Source organism: Rhinoderma darwinii, chromosome 3, assembly GCF_050947455.1.
Source record: "Rhinoderma darwinii isolate aRhiDar2 chromosome 3, aRhiDar2.hap1, whole genome shotgun sequence".
NCBI lineage: Eukaryota > Metazoa > Chordata > Amphibia > Anura > Rhinodermatidae > Rhinoderma > Rhinoderma darwinii.
This window is the reverse complement of record NC_134689.1, coordinates 383,065,103-383,085,706: the sequence shown is the minus strand read 5'-3', so window position 1 is coordinate 383,085,706 and position 20,604 is coordinate 383,065,103. Positions and strand designations below refer to the sequence as shown.

Genomic DNA, 20,604 nt, shown 5'->3' with positions numbered 1-20,604 from the left:
TAGTGAGGCGCAAATATCTGTTCTTTTTGGCGCAAATCAATAACAAATTTGACCAAAAGATGCGCAAATTATGTTCCACAATTTGGGAACCTAGGCCTGGTTATCTTTATTAGGGCATCTTATAGACACCTGTGCTTTTCACGGGCTCACTTTAATTATCTAGACATCCAATTGGTAGAAAATTGGCGGGTGTAATTATAGTTTGAAGTAGCTGAACAAGTGAGTAAGCGGTCCATACGTGTATCTAGATACACGCTTGTCCCCAAATATAGGATAGGTTTCAAAGCGGAAGCGTGTTTAAGAGAGGGAGGAACTGAGACAGAAGAAAAGCACAAACCTTGCACAAGAGATACTTCAACAGAGAGGAAGAGAACAGCAGCGGAGCGAATGCAGAAAGTGTCTGCAAAATAAGATTCTTTACTGAAAGGAAAGAGACAGGCAAGAAAGAGACATTGTGCGGGTGTGGCAAAGCCAAAGAGACAGCACAGGCTATGGGTTCTTGGGCGATAGATGTTTTCAGGAGGGAGTGAGTGTAGAAGTAGGGAAAGAGAAGAGTACATTACAGAGTATCAGTGTTGAGCTTTGCAGAGAGACTGCTATAATGAGAGGAAACAGTCTGAGATGAGGAGGTAGCCTTGAGTTACTTTAAGGAAAAGAGACTGAGGAGAGGAGGGAGTGTGTCTGTAGAGAGGAGTGTTAGTGGTGCTGACGAGACCGCTGTTACATTACAAGAGTGTAGGCTAAGAAAAGACTGCGCTAGTAAAAAAGGAAGTAAGAGTGTTATCTTAAAACGGCAAGCTGATTGAAGTAGGTGATGGATGGGGGTCTGGTGAAACAGGGGGCTCTGTATGTACAGAATCAGCAGCGGTTTGGAAAGGTGAGTGTAACACCATATACTATTTATATAAACTAATTCTACTTCACTGTTTTCCTGCTTTCAATTGTACATTAAAGGGGTTAAGTCCTATTAGGGTACATGGACAGCCATAGAGGGGTGTACTTTATTAAGGATTGCCCTCTACTAGTCAGAGTGGAGAGTCTTTGCAAAGACTTGACATGACAAGTATCACATTGAACGGGTACCGTGTGAATAGTTGACAAGTATCACATGATCGCACAGTTAGTTGAATGGGTACCGCGTGAATAGTGTCAATAGCAAACTTGAAGATCACTTAGTGTCCAAGATAATAAACACATGTTCAGACCATGGAGCCCCTTTAAAAAGAAGCTCTGCCATTGAACCTGCTCTGGAGAATATATTAGACAATTGCATAAATAGCAATTCCCATGTTGTATGTTACTTTCAGAAATACTTCCACTAGCCATGGGAGGACATTTGTAATAATCCTGTGTTTATAATCCATTGACAAACTATAGGATGCCATATAAGGCATCCTACAATCTGCGAATGTGCCTGAAGAGCAAGCAAGGGGATCTTGAAAATCTCTGCTGACTGCGTGATATGAAAATTCCTAATATATTTATACTGGCTTTAAAGGCAGAGCTTCTCTAAAGCCATCGTTCTCACAAAGCAGTCAGTATGGCAAAAAAAAAACAACAAAAAAAACGGCATTCTAATGTGATTTTCATATAATTAGTGGGAAAAAATGCATTTTGACTGCAACGTGAGAACCCAGCCTAAACCATCAGCTGTTGCACACAACGCATGTAAGAGTGCAGCCAGCTCATGAGAATTTCTTGTTTCCATCCCATTGGTTTTTTGTGAACCAGGAGCCGACGGGTTGTCCAGTTTAGAAAACCCATTCAGGGAATTCTTAGTTAATAGAGGGGATCCTCTATTTAGGATCCTCATCTCTTGTCCTGTCCTGCATTACACAGACAACCCATTGATATGAATGGGAACTGTGTAATGCTTAATATCCCCTCTGGGGGAGCTGTAGAGAAACTGGACACTTACTGACAGGTTTCCCCATAGATTACAGCTAATTGCTTGGGGGACACTATGTGATCAGATTATTATCAAGGGACCCTTCTAAAAAAAGGACATCCCCTTTAATAAGAAAAAAACATAAGACAGGTTTAAGGGTATACATAGCATAGAAGCAGACCATGCAGCTGCCATAGGACACTTGTAGAGAGGGGGGTCAGCCCTGGTTCATCCCATCCCCTTTGCTACTGGGTGGTGAGAATTTGTGCAACACTGGCCGACATATAACGCTACAACTTTGTAAATACCTGGCATAACTTCTCTTATTCTAAATAAACGACTGTTGTATAGTTCAGAGCTGCATTCACAGTTCTACATGCTTCAGAACTTGAATGCCCCAGCATTCCCTGCTTATTCATTGTCACAAATAGCACTGTTGATTTGTATTATGGTAAGGCAATGCACAGTAATCTAATGTAGGGAAAGGTCACTGTTCCACTGCATTATATGAGTTCAGCTGTTAGGGATGTGCCTGACAACAAGCTTGTTGACTGATTCCAATAACAACTAACAGAATTATGAGTGCAGCTCTGGACTATAATACAGACTAATACAAAGATAAGGCTGCGTTTGCAGTGTACATTTGGCGTATAAGTGCCGAAATAGCTCCCAGTGCACATGCCAAGCGTATACATAGGGCCCTTTTGACCTGATATATGCTAAATAAGTGTTCTTTTGTCATATGCCGGATGGCATGCGTTGGCGTGCCTTTTTTCAAACTGTATTGAATGGCGTACTCAATACAGAGGCATCCCACAAAAACCATTTATACCATAGCATGCTTTTTTTCTGGACAAATATATCTCAGTATATGTTTTTTATAATGGCATTCAATGAGCAACGTATGCCACTGTACATAGTCACATACATCATAGGTTTCCGTTAGAGGTATATTTCGGGATGGGCCTAAAAAAAAGTCCTCAAAAGCGTGTGTGAAGCTTGCCTTATTTGGAAAAAATTATTGCTGTTAATAAAACATTAATACAAAATTCTTAGTGCCTGTGAGCAATAAAACAAGCTCAGTAAACAGCAGCATTTGCCACTTTTTTCCTTCTTCGTGTCATTCTTAAAATTTCAGTTAATTATGTTGTGACCATTTGTGTGTCTTTTTTTTCCACTTCCTCTGTCTAAAATGTACATATAACCCAGTGGTTAATGATATGATAAGTGACTGCCGCACTTCTAATAAATTATTGCATAATTTCAAAATATTTTTGAAAGCTGTTTTATTCTATGACTGGTACCAACTTGCCAGCTCAGTATGTGCAGTTGCCATAGTTCTGCCAACTTCACACGTCAACCGTTTCTGTTCAATAAAAGAGGGACATTTTGTCCGAATCCTGTTTCCCTTGCTTGTTAATGTTGCGTACTTGTGGAGAGAAGTCTTGTAAAGAACAGATCGACCAACAGAGAGATTACACATTGTTTTAATTTTTTTAATTTTTTCACGAGTCAGGAAATATTATAAATTAGATTCAAATTTATAACATTTCCATGTGCTGGTCACTGGAGGGAGCAATTCCCAAAATTGCAGAATGGTCACTGCTGTTTGCATTCTCTATGGGGTTGTATGTGCCGTATAGCATCTCTGTATGTGTCGTTAATCGACACATACAGAGATGAAAAAAAAATGGCAGCCCCCATAGAGAAGTAAAAGTAAAAACACAGTAAAAAGTAGAACATGAGAACACAAATAAATGACATTTATGTTAATATCATATTAAAAGCCATATAATAATAATAAAAAAAATCATGACACCTCCCCTTTTAAGCAAATTTAAGCTGGGCCCGCCTCCACCGGCTCCATAACAACTGCAAGGCTCTCCTCTTAGGCATGTGCCATGGGGATACAGTTTGAGTGCATAAAAAGCATACAGATGGATGCGAATATGATTTTAGGATCAGACTATTCAGGGTTTGTTTGGGGTCTGTAACCATAGAAATACATAGTTCTGCATAGGGGCTGTGAACACAAAATGGTAAAAGATTTGTAATCAAGTTTATTTGCAAAGTTGATTCATTTAAGCTGCATTGGAGAAATAAAAAATAAGTTACAAATGTGGACATATCCTTTTAAATCACAATGATATTTGAGTTTCTAAGGGCTTCTTTAAATCTGTGTTGTAATCTCCGCTAGAGGCCTCTATGCCGAAAATACCGGAAAGAATAGCGAAAATACCAGTAAAAACCACGAACACCCTGACAGAACTCTGACGGAACCCATTAAAGACAATGGGTTCCGTCGAGCGCCGATGTACAACAGAATTGGCACTTCCAGTATTTGTGTTGTTCTGCCTATAATCATTCTACGCTCACTGCAATAAAAATAATCTCTGACCGACTTCTACACTCGCTTCTTAGTGAGCTTGTGCTAAACTTGGGATTAGCAATGAAATCTGATCTAGAAGAGCTGCAGTGTAAAGTATGAGGCAGAAAACTGCAGCCTAAAGGGGGTTTTACACTGGGCAGACAAGCATTCATAGAACACTCATTGCCGATAATGCCAGGGCAGCGATCAGCAGATGAATGAGCAAACGCTCGTTCATCTGCTGATCGTATCGTTTTAAAAAAGTAAAATATTGTTGTCGGCAGCACATCTACATGTGTAAATAGGGAGGCGCGCTGCCGACATGATAATAATGTGTGGGGACGAGCGATCGGAGTAACCGCTCGTCCCCATCCATAGCTCCGTGTGACAGGAGCAAACGAGCTCGTTGATCGGCGCTGTACCGGCCGATTATTGGCCTGTGTAAGAGGGTCTTAATCCTTCGATGAGACAAGAGGTGGATTTTAGACTTTCTTAGACTTCCAACTTAGACTGCTTCTAAGATACAGTCATTGATCATAGATGTGTACTAATGAAGTAGAGCTAAAAAAATCTTCACAAAAAAAATAAAAGAAAAAAAAGTATTATGCAGAGGAAGTGACATAAAATGAAGCATTTTTAGACCACAACTGAACTTCTGCTTTAAGTGCTGGTCACTGCAAATAGCTTGGTCAACGTCAAAGTGAACGGAAAAAAAATGGACTATGGTGAGGATTGTGTCAGTGGTCTACAAAGAAGAGAGATGTGGGATAGAGCATAGGAATTATGTCAGCACTACTTCCCCAACAATGTCAGCTGCTCTAACTCGCACAGATTTTTTTTACAAGTTTTTTGACGCGGAAACCTCCCTGCAAAACTCGTCAAAAACGGCCCGAAAATGCCTCCCATTCATTTCAATGGGAGGCGAAGGCGTCTTTTTCCCGCGAGCGGTAAAACCGTCTCGCGGGAGAAAGAAGGGACATGCCCTATCTTCGGGCGTTTATGCCTCTGACCTCCCATTGACTTTAATGGGAGGCAGAGAAAGCGTATTTCGCTGCGTTTTATGCTCACGGCACTCAATGGCCGCAGGCGAAAAACGCTACGAAAAATGCCGCGTAGGGAGAGGAAAATCTGCCTCAAACTTCCAAACGGAATTTTGAGGCAGAAATTCTGCCTGCAAAAAACTCTGTGTGAACATAGCCTTAGAAGGGCTTTACTTCCTCAGTAACAGTATTTATATATATATATATATATATATATATATATATATATATATATATATATATATATATATATATTCATCATTTATACCATAATATTCTATTCAACCAATACTGCATATTAGGTCTCTATAGGCAGCCATTCCAATACTCATAGGGGTTGTGACCAGGGGCGTAGCTAATGGCTCATGGGCCCAGGTGCAAGAATTCAGCTTGGGCCCCCCTACCCCTCCTCAACACCACCATCATCAGACCCCTGCGCGCGCCTATGCCCAGACGCCTTGCCCAACAGCTCCCATAGTATAATGCCCCACACAGTATAATGCTTCCATAGCTGCCCCCACACAGTATAATGCCCCATAACATATAATGCCCCCATAACAGCCCCATACCGTATAATGCTCCCCATATCAGCCCCTACAGAATAATGCCCCACATAGCTGCCCCCATACAGTATAGTGCCCCCCATATCAGCTCCCCATACAGTATAATGCCTCCCATATCAGCTCCCCATGCAGTATAATGCCCCCATATCAGCCCCCATACAGTATAATGCCCCCCATATCTGCTCCCATACCGTATAATGCCCCCCATATGAGCTCCCCATACAGTATAATGCCCCCATATCAGCTCCCCATACAGTAAAATGCCCCCATATCAGCTCCCCATACAGTATAATGCCCCCCTTATGAGCTTCCCATACAGTATAATGCCCCCCATATGAGCTCCCCATACAGTATAATGCCCCTCCATATGAGCTACCCATACAGTATAATGCCCCCTATATCAGCCCCCCATACAGTATAATTCCCCCATATCAGCCCCATGCAGTATAATGCTCCCCCATACAGTATAATTCCCCCATATCAACCCCCATGCAGTATAATGCCCCCCCATCTTATCAGCCCCAATGCCATATCAGCCCCCCATGCAGTATAGTGCCCCACCACAATATCAGCCCCCCATACAGTATAATGCCCCCAGGTGTGCATAATAGAAAAATAACATAATTACTTACCTATCCCCGTTCCCACGTCGGGCGGAGGATACTTCGCCTCCTCCGGTGTGTGATATGAGTGACTCAGCACAGACAGGCGCGATGATGTCGCTACATCACGCCAGCCTGCGTCGAGCCGCTCAGGGCAAAGTGAATGCTGGATCAAGGAGATGTCAGCTCCTTGCTCCAGCACTGAATGGAACCGGGACCTCGGTGAGTGACTCGCGACCCCCCGGAGGTCTTCACACGAATCCCCAGGGGGACGCAACCCACAGTGTATAATGTATTGTGTTGTATTGTTCAGTTTGCGGTGGAGAGAGGAGGGGGGGGCTGTAATTTAACGAACCCCCCCTCTCCACCGCAAACAGCACAATACAACACAATACATTACAAGGCAACACAATACATTACAAGACAACACAATACATTACAAGCCAACACAATACATTACAAGCCAACACAATACATTACAAGCCAACACAATACATTACAATACAGACTCTGCAGCTCACCTGTAGTCCTCCGCACCGGCTCTTCCACTGCACTGGCTGGAAGACGTGTCACGTGACAACATGGTCACATGGTACACTAGGTGTACCATGTGACTGTAACCAGGAAGTGCCAGCTTCACGGCACAGAAAATTTATTTAACAAGCATGCTGTATGGCAACGGGGGCTCGTGGGCCCCCAGGCTTAGGGGCCCGGTCGCAAATGCGACTGCTGTGACCCCTATAGCTATGCCACTGGTTGTGACTTAGCTTTCAATAGACCCTTAATTGTTACGACCACTTTGCTCCTTCTCTCCTGCATCTCTGCCATGATGGTGTCACAGTAGTTCTGACAGTTCTGTAGTTCTGGCATTGTATTTATATACAGGATGAACAGTGCTATATGTCCTACGCAGACAGGAGGGACCCCAGTGTATGAAATTGTAAAAGGACAGAAAAAAGCAAAGAGATTTGAACAGATCAATTTCTACTGTGTGAACGATGCAGAATTTCCACACAGAAATTCTGGATGGAAATTCCACAATATTTACGCTGTGTGTGGACGTACCTACAGTGATTTTCACATCACAGACAACCCCTTTAATATCAGAGCCACCCCTGAGATCCCTGGCAAACAATTGGAAAGTTGCAATAGACTGCTCATATCTGCTGCAGTGGCCACTACAGGGAAAATACAGTATTACATGAGTTCAATAAAATGAATGTTAACAGCTCTCTGCTCTGTCTCAAAGAAAGGGGTCCTGAGCAGGGGACCCCTCCTCTATGATGTCCAGATGACCTTATAGGGTATATGGAAAGGGGTTATTGAGATGAGACAACCCCATTAATATAAATGGTAAGATGAGCAATGTGACATCTGTGGCTGCAGTCACTGGGGGCTTTAGCTTTTTAATCTTTCGACTCTGATCATTACATTGCTAGTGTACTAAGATACAGAAGAGTCTGTATTCCATAAACTACATTGTTTTAATAGAGAAGGAAATGAAATATATGTGAGAATTGAAACCTGCGTGCAGAACAGGAAACCCATTCCTGGCATCTACCAAACCCAGATTCAGCTCCTATTGCTTCATGGCCCAATGGCCCCTGGGTTCTTACATGTTCTGGTCTACAATACTAAAAAGCACTTCAGCCTGCTATATCAGTTCACCACCCTTGTTTCCCTGCGTTCACACCTATCTGCAGATTGAATCGCTTTGCAATGACTGCAGGTACATTATACCATTTCTGAGTGTTACCATCTCCATTAATCATGACACTGAGACATTTTGGTGGGTAAAAGAAAACGGGGGGGGGGTGGCCACAGCTTTATTAACATTTATATAAAAGACCTTGTCCATTAATTGTGTATTACATTATTTGATATTCAGATGACTATCACCTCGCATGCCGTGCCACCGCAGCCGCGGTGGGCATGTCTTAGTTGATTTGCCAGGTGACCCGTATTACAATACCCCTTAAACGAAAAAGGACTTACAAATACGCCAGCTTTGACAAATAGACGACAAGAGAAAATTACACATAGGAAAAAACTTTCATAAAAGACAAAACAATTTGTTTACTGTTACAAAAAACAATGGGCGGGTGGGGGTTACATTTCCTTAGCAGGGGAGCGGGAAAAGACGCTTAAGTATAGGAAGTAACTTGTTTAATTAAGACCTCCCCCACATGTGACTTCTATTTGACCAATCAAAATCTAAGAACTGCCTTTTGGGAAATCCCTTAAGGGGACCTGACCTACAATCAGTGCCTCCCAGACTTATTCAGCCTGTGAGCCATAAGGACAAAAATGTTTTGCATGCAATAGTTAAAGGGTAACTAAACTTTCAAAAAACTTTTGGCATGTCATAGAGACATGTCAGAAGTTATGATCGGTGGGGGTCCAAGCACTGAGACCCCCTCCGATCGCTAAAACAAAACAGCAGAAGCGCTCGGGTGAGCGCTATGCCGAAATAGTTTTTGAACGGCTTTTCTCGGAAATCCGAGTGAGCAGTGTACGGACCTTCTGTTGAGCCCGTACACCACTTGATCGGATTTCCGAGGAAAACCGATCAGACACGAAGTGGCACAGCTTTCACCCGAGCACTTCTGCAGCTTCGTTTTAGCGATCGGTGGGGGTCTCAGTGCTCGGACCCCCTATGATCAAAACTTCTGAAATGTCACTATGACATGTTTTTGGGAAGTTTAGTTACCCTTTAATATACAATATTTTTGGTGAATCCTCTTTAAGTCATCCCTGTTCCTGCCGATGAAGCAAAAAAGTTGATATGTTATTAATTTATTTTGTGGGAAACCCCTTTAAGTCTAGGTTTGCACATCATGTGAAAATTACGCTGTAAGCCCTGCCTGAAAGTCCATACCAAAAACCACAATGAAATACACATGTAATTCATTGTTGATTTAGCTACAGATTTGTATTTCCTTGTATTGCAATGAATTATATTTGTGGTAAAAATCATAAAATTTTCGCAAAAAAGATAAGGCATGCTGCGAATTTGAAATTCTGCAGGATACCTATAATCCGCAGCAGATTTGTTACGCTATTAGTGAATGGGATTTGCTAATTCTAGAAGTACTCGATGTGTGAATCCACCCGCATCTACACATTTCAGGCAGTGAATTAGTGCTCTCTAGCTAGCGGTTCTGTATGGGTACAACAGACCCATATGTGGTAAACATCAATCCCATCCAGCGGGTCACTAAGAAGAGTAAGGGTATGTTCACTCGGCAGCGTCCGATACGGCTGAAATTACGGAGCTGTTTTCAGGAGAAAACAGCTCCGGAATTTCAGACGTAATGGCATGTGCAGGTGTTTTTCGCAGCGTCCATTACGGACGTAATTGGAGCTGTTTTTCCATGGAGTCAATGGAAAACGGCTCCATTTACGTCTCAAGAAGTGACATGCACTTCTTTGACGCGGGCGTCTTTTTTACGCGCCGTCTTTTGACAGCGGCGCGTAAAAAAAATGACCGTCGGCACAGTACATCGTAAAACCCATTCAAATGAATGGGCAGATATTTGCCGATGCTTTGGAACCGTATTTTCGGACGTAATTCGAGGCTAAAACGCCCGAATTATGTCCGTAAATAGGGTGTGTGAACCCAGCCTGACTGTACTAAGGCTTAGGCTCCGCAGCGACACAGAGTTGCCTAGAAGTGGCAATAAAAATGGCGGCATTACCGCTCAGTAACCATGACTTTAATGTTTGCAAGAAATTTTTGTTTTTTTAACAAGGTCGTCTGTAACTCTATTTCCTACAGGGAAACATTGTAGTCGCCCGTGGGTCACAATAATGCTACAATTTTACAATGATTGGACAGTGACTTTATGTCACCGTGGAGTCCCTGCACTTTTGTGGTTAAAATAGGTACAACTGATTCTCATTGAAAACCATTTTTATAGTTTTTTTTATCTTGAAATTCAGAGGGAGTTGAGCCTGACCACATTATACTGTGTATGTGAACAAGCCCTCAGGTATCCTTGTGTCTGCAGGACTGAGGCAGGCTGTGAATTCCTTTCTCTCATTACAGAATACTGTAGTTGATCTCTTTTGCACTAATGTCCGCTCTAGTACCATTTATGTAGTCAGTGAAACAAATTCATGATTTATAAGTATGATTGAGAAGGATCTTAAAAGGGATCTCCACTTTCAACAATCCTTACTTGTTTGGGGGTCCCTCGGCAATAAAAAGATCACAGTGTCCTACTATTGGGAACTCCAACGATCAGCTGTAATCTGTGGGGAAACCTGGCAGTATGGCCGGATTCGGATTGACACGAGCGTGATCAGTCCGTGATATACGGTCCGCAGGTCGGCCGCATTTCCTGGACCGAACACAGTGCAGGGAGCCGGCCTCCTAGCATCATCGTTATCTGTGACGCTAGGAGGCCCTGCCTCTCTGCGGAACTACTGTCCCGTACTTAAAACATGTTTTCAGTACTGGACAGTTTTCCCGCAGCGAGGCAGCAACTCCTAGCGTCATAGATAACGATGACGATAAGAGCCCAGCTCCCACCTGTGTGCTCAGTCCGGGAAATACTGCCGACATACGGACCGTGTATCCCGGACCGAACACGCTCGTGTGAATCCGGCCTAAGCGTTCAGTTTCCCTGCAGCACCACCACAGTGGAAATTAAGTATTACACAGTGCCCATTCATATCAATGGACTGACTGTGTAATGCAGGACAGGACAGGTCCTCCAGAGCAAAAGACGCTCTTTGTAACCACTCTCAACTCTGGCCAAGAGATGAGGATCCAGAACAGAGGACCCCTCTATTAACTCAGAATTTCCTAACGGTACATGAAAATGTGTTTTTTTTAAAATTGGCGACCCCTTTAAGCTTAGCTCCTGTCAAATTTGACTTTTTTAGGTTAAATAATCTTATCTTTATGTGTGCCACTTTCATTAAGACTTTTTAACCGCTTCCCGACCGCCCACTGTATATTCACGTCGGCACTTGCTGGGCTCTGTGCAGTGCCGACGTGAATTCACGGTGGGTGTTAAAAGCGCGATCCGGGTGTCTCAGAGTAGTGCTGACACCCGGATCGCGCTGTTATCACCTGCCTCTGGTCCCGGAGATATGATCGGGACCTGATTAGTTCAGGTCCCGGTCATGTGATCGCAGGGAAAGTGTGTTGTAGCAACGAACTGGAAAGTTTGTTGCTATAACAAACTGGAAAGTTTGTTGCTACACCAAACTTTCCCGGGGACCGATTGCTGGTGCTGCAGTCGGTTATAAGGCAGAACCGGGGGCCATATAACAGCCCCCGGGTCTGCCATGCACAGCAGCCTATGAGAACCAGCCGGATGCTGGTTCTCATTAGCTTCCTGTCAGTGTGACTCTCAGCGTCACACTGACAGTTTATAATACGTTACACTACCTAGGTAGTGTAATGTATTATAGCAGCGATCAGAGCTGCCAGGCTTCAAGAAAAACAAGTAAAAAGTAAAAAATAAAGTAATAAAAAAGTTTTATAAAAGTGTAAAAACAAGTTATAAAAGTTACAAAAAAAAATAATGCTTTTTTTCCTATAATAAGTCTTTTATTATAGGAAAGAAATGAAAATGTTAAAAAAAGTACACATATTTGGTATCAACGAGTTCGTAACGACCCAAACTATAAAACTATAATATTATTTTTCCCGCACGGTGAACACCGCAAAAAAAATAATTAAAAAACTATGTCAGAATCACTTTTTTTGGTCATCAACCCTCCCAAAATATAGAATAAAAAGTGATCAAAAAGTCGCATGTACCCCAAAATAGTACCAATTAAAAACTACTACCCGTCCCGCAAAAAACAAGCCCTTACACCGCTTTTTTGACGGAAAAATATAAAATTATGACTCTCAGAATATGGTGACACAGAAAATAAATAATAAGTGATTTTATTGCGCAATCGCCACAAAACATAAAAAACCTATATACATCTGGTATCGCCGTAATCGTACCGACCCGCAGAATAAAGTAAAATGTCATTTATACCGCACGGTGAAAAGTGTAAAAAAAAAATACAAAAAACATTGTCAGAATTTATGTTTCTTTGTCACTTTGCTTCCAAAAAAATCTAATAAAAAGTGATAAAAAAAATCACATGTACCCTAAAATGGTACTAATGAAAAGTACAGATTGTCCCGCAACAAATAAGCCCTCATGCAGCTCCGTTGGAGAAAAAATAAAAAAGTTCTTGAATATGGCGATGCAAAATGTGCAGAGTGTCCAAAAGCGGATAGGATCGGGCGCCATTTATCAGTGCGACAAAGGCCACATATCTGCGAATTATTATTTATGTACCCCATTATTATACCCTCTTATTATGCCCTGATGTACTCTGCCCAGTTTACACATACCCGCACATTATAAACTGAGATACCAGCAAAACGCCAAACAGAACAGTTACCAAACAAAATCTGCGCTCCAAAAGCCAAATGGCGTTCCCTCCCTTCTGAGCCCCACAGCGTGCCCAAATACCATCTTACATCCTCCACATATATGACATTTTATATCCGGGAGAACCCGCTCAACATTGTATGAGGTATTTGTCTTCAGTGGCACAAACTGGGCACAATATATTGTGCATTAAAATGGCATATCAGTGGAAATTTTAAATTTTCACTTTGCACCATCCGCTGCGCATTAACGCCTTGGCGCACCACGACTTAATAGCATGTCGTGGTGCGAGGGGTTATATATGGAGCGGGCTCACGCGCTTTGCCCACTCCATATTCTGCAGGTGTCCGCTGTGTATTACAGCTGACACCCGGGACTAACGGACAGGAACAGCGATCGCGCTGTTACAGGAGCCTGTAAAATGACATTATACTGCAATACATTAGTACTGCAGTGTATTGTACCAGCGACCTAATGATCGCTCGTTCCAGTCCCCTAAAGGGACTTTTGGGATGTTTCCACTGTTTTGGTACCTCAGGGGCTTTGCATATGCGACATGACACCCAAAAACCATTCCAGTTAAATTTGAGCTCCAAAAGCCAAATATTGTTCCTTCCCTCCTGAGTCCTGCCGTGGGTCCAAACAGCAGTTTATTACCACATATGGCGTATTGCTGTAATCAGGACAAATTGCTTTACAAATTTTGGGGTAATTTTTCTCCTTTATTCATTGTAAAAATTAAACATTTCTATGTTTTTTCAGAAAAAAGTAGATTTTCATTTTCACGGCCTAATTCCACTAAATTCAGCAAAAAAAACGTGGGGTCAAAATGCTAACTATACCCCTAGAACAATTCCTTGAGGGGTGTAGTCTTCAAAATGCGGTCAGTTTTGTGGGGATTCCACTGTTTTGCTTACTCCAGGGCGTTGCAAACGCGACATGGCACTGAAAAACAATCCAGCAAAATCTGCGCTTCAAAATCCAAATGGCGCTCCTTCCCTTATGAGCTCTGCCGTGGGTCCAAACAGCAGTTTAGTACCACATATGGGGTATTGGCGCAATCGGGAGAAGTAGCTTTACAAGTTGTGGGGTGCTTTTTAATCTTTATTCCTTGCAAATATTATTTTTTTAAATATTTTTTCAGAAAAAAGTAGATTTTCACTTTCACAGACAAACTCCAATAAATATAGCAAAATACCTGTGGGGTCAAGATGCTAACTATACCCCTAGATAAATTCCTTGAGGTGTGTAGTTTCCAAAACTGTCTCACTTTTGGAGGATTTCCACTGTTTTGGCACCACAAGACCTCTTCAAACCTGACATGGTGCCTAAAATATATTCTAAAAAAAGGAGGCCCCAAAATCCACTAGGTGCACCTTTGCTTCTGAGGCCTGTGTTTCAGTCCATTATCACACTAGAGCCACATGTGGGATATTTCTAAAAACTGCAGAATCTGGGCAATAAATATTGAGTTGCATATCTCGGGTAAAACCTTCTGTGTTACAGAAAAAAATGTATTACAAATGAATTTCAGCAACTCTCCAACCTATATTTAACAAAGACAATAAACTGAAGGAAATATTCCCAGATTTACCACTCCTTGCCTACTAACAGCCACCAAACCTAAGGAATCTCCTGGTCAGAAGTGCCCTCTCACCACCATCAGAGACTGGCACTTTTCCTTGCAACAGTAGAAAATGCAAGACCTGTACCAACATCTGGTCATCAAACACCATCCACATACCAAACACGCAGCAGGACTATAAAATCACTGGCACGTTCTCCTGTACATCCTCCAATGTAGTGTACATGATCCTGTGTACAAGGTGCATCAATAAAGGAATCTACATTGGAGAAACAATACAAAAACTACAATCCAGGATGAATCTTCACAGACATACAATAAAACAGGAGGTGGATACACCCGTGGGAAAACACTTCTCTGGACCAGACCACAGTTTGGCAGATCTAAAGGTACTCATTCTGAAGGGTCATTTTAAAAACAACAGAGAAAGAAAAATGTGGGAATTCAAGATGATGATAAAATTCCAGTCATTGACACAAGGCCTCAATCTAACACCAGGATTGATGAGCCACTACATGGACACACGTCACATCCCCCATCAGACTGACTCCAGATGCCTTAACTCCTAAGTCATCACCCCTATAACCCCAGTTTTATTGCCCCGGCTTATCTTAATGATATATCACTTCATGTACTACCGTGTTCCCCGAAAGTAAGACAGTGTCTTACTTTCTTTTTATCCCCAAAAGCCCGACTATGTCTTACTTTCGGGGTATGTCTTATATTGTAAAAAAATTGTCGAATTTTTTTTTTTTTTTTTCACAAACTTTATTTAACTGTTTTACATTTTTTTTTTTAGTCCCACCAGGGGACTTCACTATGCGATGTGCCGATCGCATATATAATGCTTTGGTATACTTAGTATACCGAAGCATTATTGCCTGTCAGTGTAAAACTGACAGGCAACCTATTAGGTCATGCCTCCGGCATCGCCTAACAGGCAGATGCTGAAGGCAGACCTGGGGGTCTTTGTTAGACCCCCGGCTGTCATGGAAACCCGACGGCGACCCGCGATTTGTTTGCGGGGGCGCCGATCGGGTGACAGAGGGAGCTCCCCCCTCTGTCAAACACATTAAATGCCGCTGTCACTATTGACAGCGGCATTTAATGGGTTAAACTGCCGGAATCGGCGCGCGCTTCGATTCCGGCAGTTGCAGCAGGAGCAAGTGCAGGGGACGGCGCGGTGACGTATGGAGAGGGGGGCGGCGCGGAAGTGGGCAGGAGGCGGCAATACCCCCGTGTTTCCCCGAAAGTAAGACATATGTCTTACTTTCGGGGTACGGCTTATATTAGCCGACCCCCTGAAACCCCCGATACGTCTTACAATCGGGGGTGTCTTACTATCGGGGAAACACGGTAATTGTCTTTGTGTAACATCTAAATGTTGTGCTTTTTTCTAAGTCATTCATTTGTAATCTGCCTGAAGAAGGAGCCTCTGTGCTCTGAAAGCTGCATATAGAACTTTTATGGTTAGCCAATAAAGGTATCATACCTATTATACTTTTGTCTTTTTTGACACAAAAGTATTTAACATTTCATATTGTCTCTGGCTAACACGGTACTACACTATTTTTTACTGTACTACGCAAAAAAAAATAATTGGTAAATTTCACCTCTACTTTGCTTTAATTCCTGTGAAGCGCCTAATGGGTTAAGAAACTTTCTGAATGCTATTTTGAATACTTTGAGGGGTGCAGTTTTTAATATGGGGTGATTTATGGGGTCTATCTAGTACATAAGGCCCTCAAAGCCACTTCAGAACTGAACTGGTCCCTGTAAAAATAGCCTTTTGAAATTTTCTTGAAAATGTGAGAAATTGCTGCTAAAGTTCTAAACGTTGTAACGTCCTAGAAAAATAAAATAATGTTCAAAAAACGATGCAAATATAAAGTAGACATATGGAATATATAAAATAGTAACTATTTTGTGTGGTATTACTATCAGTTTTACAAGCAGATACATTTAAAATGAGAAAAATCATAATTTTTGCAAATTTTCTCAAAATTTTGGTGTTTTTCACAAATAAGCAATTAATTTATTGACCAAATTTTTCCACTAACATAAAGTACAATATGTCATGAGAAAACAATCTCAGAATCGCTTGGATAGGCAAAAGCATTCCAGAGTTATTAACACATAAATGGACACATGTCAGATTTGAGAAAATGGGGCTGGTCATGAAGGTCAAAATGAGCTTGGTCTTGAAAGGGTTAAAGTAGGCACAGGTGGGTTCAGAGACGCCTTGATTCAAGGTATGTAGTATAGTTACCATACTAAATTTGTCGTTTTCTTTCATCCATCCCAGAAGTGGAAAAAAGTATGGGCACTCTTGTATGAAGCTACTTCCACTGGCTTGGCACGCTTGGAGATGTACGAGGGCTCCCAGCCCCCTGAAACAGGACGTAAGCAAGAGTGCTGGAAACTGCTACAGCTCAGTGAATGTGTGAGCTTATCAGATCGTTGTGGAGAGAGCTGCCCGAAAGACACTCGCGCATTCAGTATCGAGACAGCACAGCGGGTTTACCTGATTGCCAGTGAGATCCTCGAACAACCAAACTGGGTGAAAGCGCTTTGCAGTTTGGCATTTTCGCAGGTGAGTTTCCTTTGTATCTAGTACGTATTGAGAAGAATACTATATATGAACAGTTCAAGTGTACGTTTTGTTACAAAAAAATATGACATTGGCTTGCAAATACCGCACAGTGCCCAGATAGATAGTTCCTATAGTGCCCAGATAAATAGTTCGTACAGTGCCCAGATATAGTACCTACAGTGCCCAAAAAAGTACAACATACAACAACTAGATAGTGCCACACAGTGCCCATATAAAAAGTACATACATTTCTTATATATATGTAGTACCCCACTAGTGCCAACATAGTGCCACTCAGTGCTCCAACAGCCCATACGGTGTCTGACATCTGCATATACAGGCCGCAGCCTTACATATATAACACTGCTTGTGGGCCAAGAGGTCAGATGGCACTATGTACGGGGGCTTTGGCTGGCCATATACAGGCCAATTTTTCTATGGATGCAAATGATCTGAATTATTTGGACGCAGCCTGTATGATTTTTTCTTTATACATTGACAGTGGTTTTTTTTTCAGTCACATATAATTGGCAAACTTGGGCGGGTTTCCAGATACCCGGAAACCTCCATCTGAGCGGGAGAAAACATTGTGTTAAATATATAATATTATTAAGTACTAGATCTGTAAGGATATTAGGTATTAACCCATTAATATCTCAGACCACCGTGGATAAGGGATATCAATATTATTCCCTTAGTCACCCTAGACCACCAGAGATTCTATGTATTAGCAGTAAAGATACTTTAGACCCCCAGGGATATTACAGCAACGCTATCACTAACCCCTTATGCCCTATGTAAAAATGTGTGATGTAACGCCTCATGCACACGACCGTGTGTGCCGTTCGACTCCCGTCAGTGATCCGAGTAAAGATAGGACAGGTCCTATCTTTCTTCGGATCAGAGACTCGAACCATTTTTCACAGACCCGATTCACCCACTAAAGTGAATGGGTCCGTGAAGACTTATCCGGTGCCATTCGGATGCCGTCAGAAACGGCCTGAGTGGCACAACGGTCGTGTGCAAGAGACCTAACACACATAGAAAATGTGAAAAGAAAGTATAATAGGGTGAGGTGAGGGAAGAAGGGAAATTTAGGCATCTCTGTCGTGATCACCAACACACTTGGTAAACCTCCTTTGAAATATCCTGCGTTTGCTCCTGCATATGTCACTGATATATCATGCTGCTAGTAATGGTGTGGTGGATGAGATACATGGACGCCATAGCCAGTTTCAACATGCTGCGCTCGAGGGATGAAAGTTGTACAAAAAACATATAGGAAGATTTACATTTAGCACCCATGACTCTTTTTTATTTCCCTCATATCGCTGATCAATGAAGTAAAAATAAAATTTTCACAAATTGCATACTTGGAGAATGGTGACTGCGTGTAGACTGAATCAATATAAGCCCTTTCTTTGTCTACAGGTTTGTTGTTTCCTCTAACCATAAAAAAATGATGCATAAAGTATAACAACATCAATCTATATAAAATCAATTCATAAGCAAAAACGACTAAAATATTCCTAATTTTCTTTGGATTGGCATAATTTAGCACTCCTTTCTGAAAGAAGTGTGGGCTATCAGGAGGCCAGTCTGAAAATATTGGCAAGTTCGCCTGATGATCTAATGTCTATGGGGGCCTTTTAACAGTCCCCCGATAGCAGATGTTGGCAAAACTTTGATCTCCAACCCGTGCGATCCTTTACTTCCGTGGGAGGTAAACCGATGTCTATCTAGCAGCAGAGTATTCCTCTATCCCCATTGAAATAAACATGCATGTTTGTGGCATGCTCTATCTATAGGATGTCGTAATATGAGCCAATCTCCCCTAGAAGCACTGTTTCTAGGCACAAATTCTCCATGTAGTACGGGGCTGCAGGGACGCCACATGTATCCATACAGCAAAAATGGATGATATTTTTTTCATACTTGTGCTTTTTAAAAAAAATCTATAATGTCTATGTATTTATTAATTGTTTTAATGATGGACATTCATAAATGAGGTTGTGTTATATTAGTGAGTAGGTTTTGGGACTGTTTTTCGCATTGGTTTTAGTGCCCCCATACAGTATAATGCCCCCATAACTGCCCCATACAGTATAATAATAATAATAAATTATATAATAGATTAAAACCCCTTTAAGGACACCGTATTTTGTCCTCTAAATGTGCCCACACAGTAAAATGCCCCCTAAGTGCCCCACACAGTATATTGCCCCCTGTAGTGCCCCTAAACAGTATAATTTCCCCTTAGTGGCCCTCATAGAGTATAATGCCTTCTTAGTGCCCCCCCCCCAAAGTATAATGTCTCCCTTCCCTGGGTGCCACACACAGCCCCCCTTGTACATAGTGCCCCCTGTATATTGTGTCATACATCCCCCTGTAGATTCTGCAATACAGCCCCCTTTAGATAGTTCCATACAGTCCCTCCACCTCCCCTGGTAGATAGTGCCATACAGCCCCCACCTCCCCCTTGTAGACAGAGCCTCCTACACCCCTTGTAGACAGTGCCCCCCACCTCTGCCTTGTAGATAATGCCATACAGCCCCCACCTACCCCTTGTAGATAGTGCCATACAGCCCCCAAAAGAAATAAAACAAAAAAATTGCAGTTACCTAGGCCCCGTTCCCTGCAATGAACGGAGCTTCTCCACAATGGGGTACTTGCGTAGGCCAGTGTGATCCAGTGACGTCATTACGCTGGCCTGTGCAGGGATCCTCTCCCTGCGCCTAAAAGGCTGCAGGCCTGTAGCCTGGTAAATAGCAGATAGTATTTGCATCCTAAGGAGGCAGATACTATTGAATGTGGCGTCGCTACTGCTGTAGCAGCCATAGCGACTGATAGCGGTGCCAGGGCAGGCGGCACAAGCCCCCTCATGCCACGGGCCTCGTAGCAGCCGCTATGGCTGCTACAGTGGTAGTTACGCCACTGCAGAGAAGGAGCGCCTGGACAGAAAGGCAGATGCAGAGTTGCCGTGCCCGAGCGCTTCAGAAACACAAACAGGGGAAGGGAGCCAGCGCAGCGCCCCCTTCCACCTTCTGGAGTTATACGCCCTGGGCGATGCACGGAAAAACCTCATAGGATATGCACCTCAGTCTCTAAATTCAAGTTTCTCAGATCTCCCTGGGTTTCTAAGTATTCCTGACATGCAGAATCCGATGGAACAAGCCAGAAATCCTCTATTTGCCTCTGTATAGTAGAGGCCCCATTCACCTCTATAAGAAGCCCTATTACAAATCCGTAATATGGCTGCCCGTGTGACGTTTAAGAGCAGCTATCATTTGGGACAGATAGTCCCTTAGACAGGCCTTCAACCATTTCAACCAAGCTGAAGGATTAGTCAATTTATCTTACCGAACGCTACATTGTAAAAAAATAATAATCTGTAAGCAGCCTTACAATTGTTGGTAAGTTTCTGACAGTGTGGAAAAGTTAACCATAGTGTCAAGATCATTCAGAACATTTTTCCCCATTAAAAAAACAAAACTACATGTTGCCGCAGTTCACGGGTGACTGAAAGTCCCTTCATAGCCCGAGCCTAAGGATAAA

The 20,604-nt window shown here is 42.5% G+C and overlaps 1 protein-coding gene across 1 annotated transcript in view; it reads left to right on the top strand.

The window, feature by feature from the left end:
* Positions 1-374: 374 nt before the first annotated feature.
* The window catches only part of DOK2 (docking protein 2), a 31,140-nt gene continuing 10,910 nt past the window's right edge, over positions 375-20,604 (top strand). Inside the window, exons 1-2 of the mRNA XM_075855414.1 lie at positions 375-877; positions 16,762-17,049. Coding sequence (XP_075711529.1) covers positions 815-877; positions 16,762-17,049 — 351 coding nt within the window. The 5' untranslated portion in view covers positions 375-814. The remainder of the gene's footprint in view (positions 878-16,761; positions 17,050-20,604) is intronic.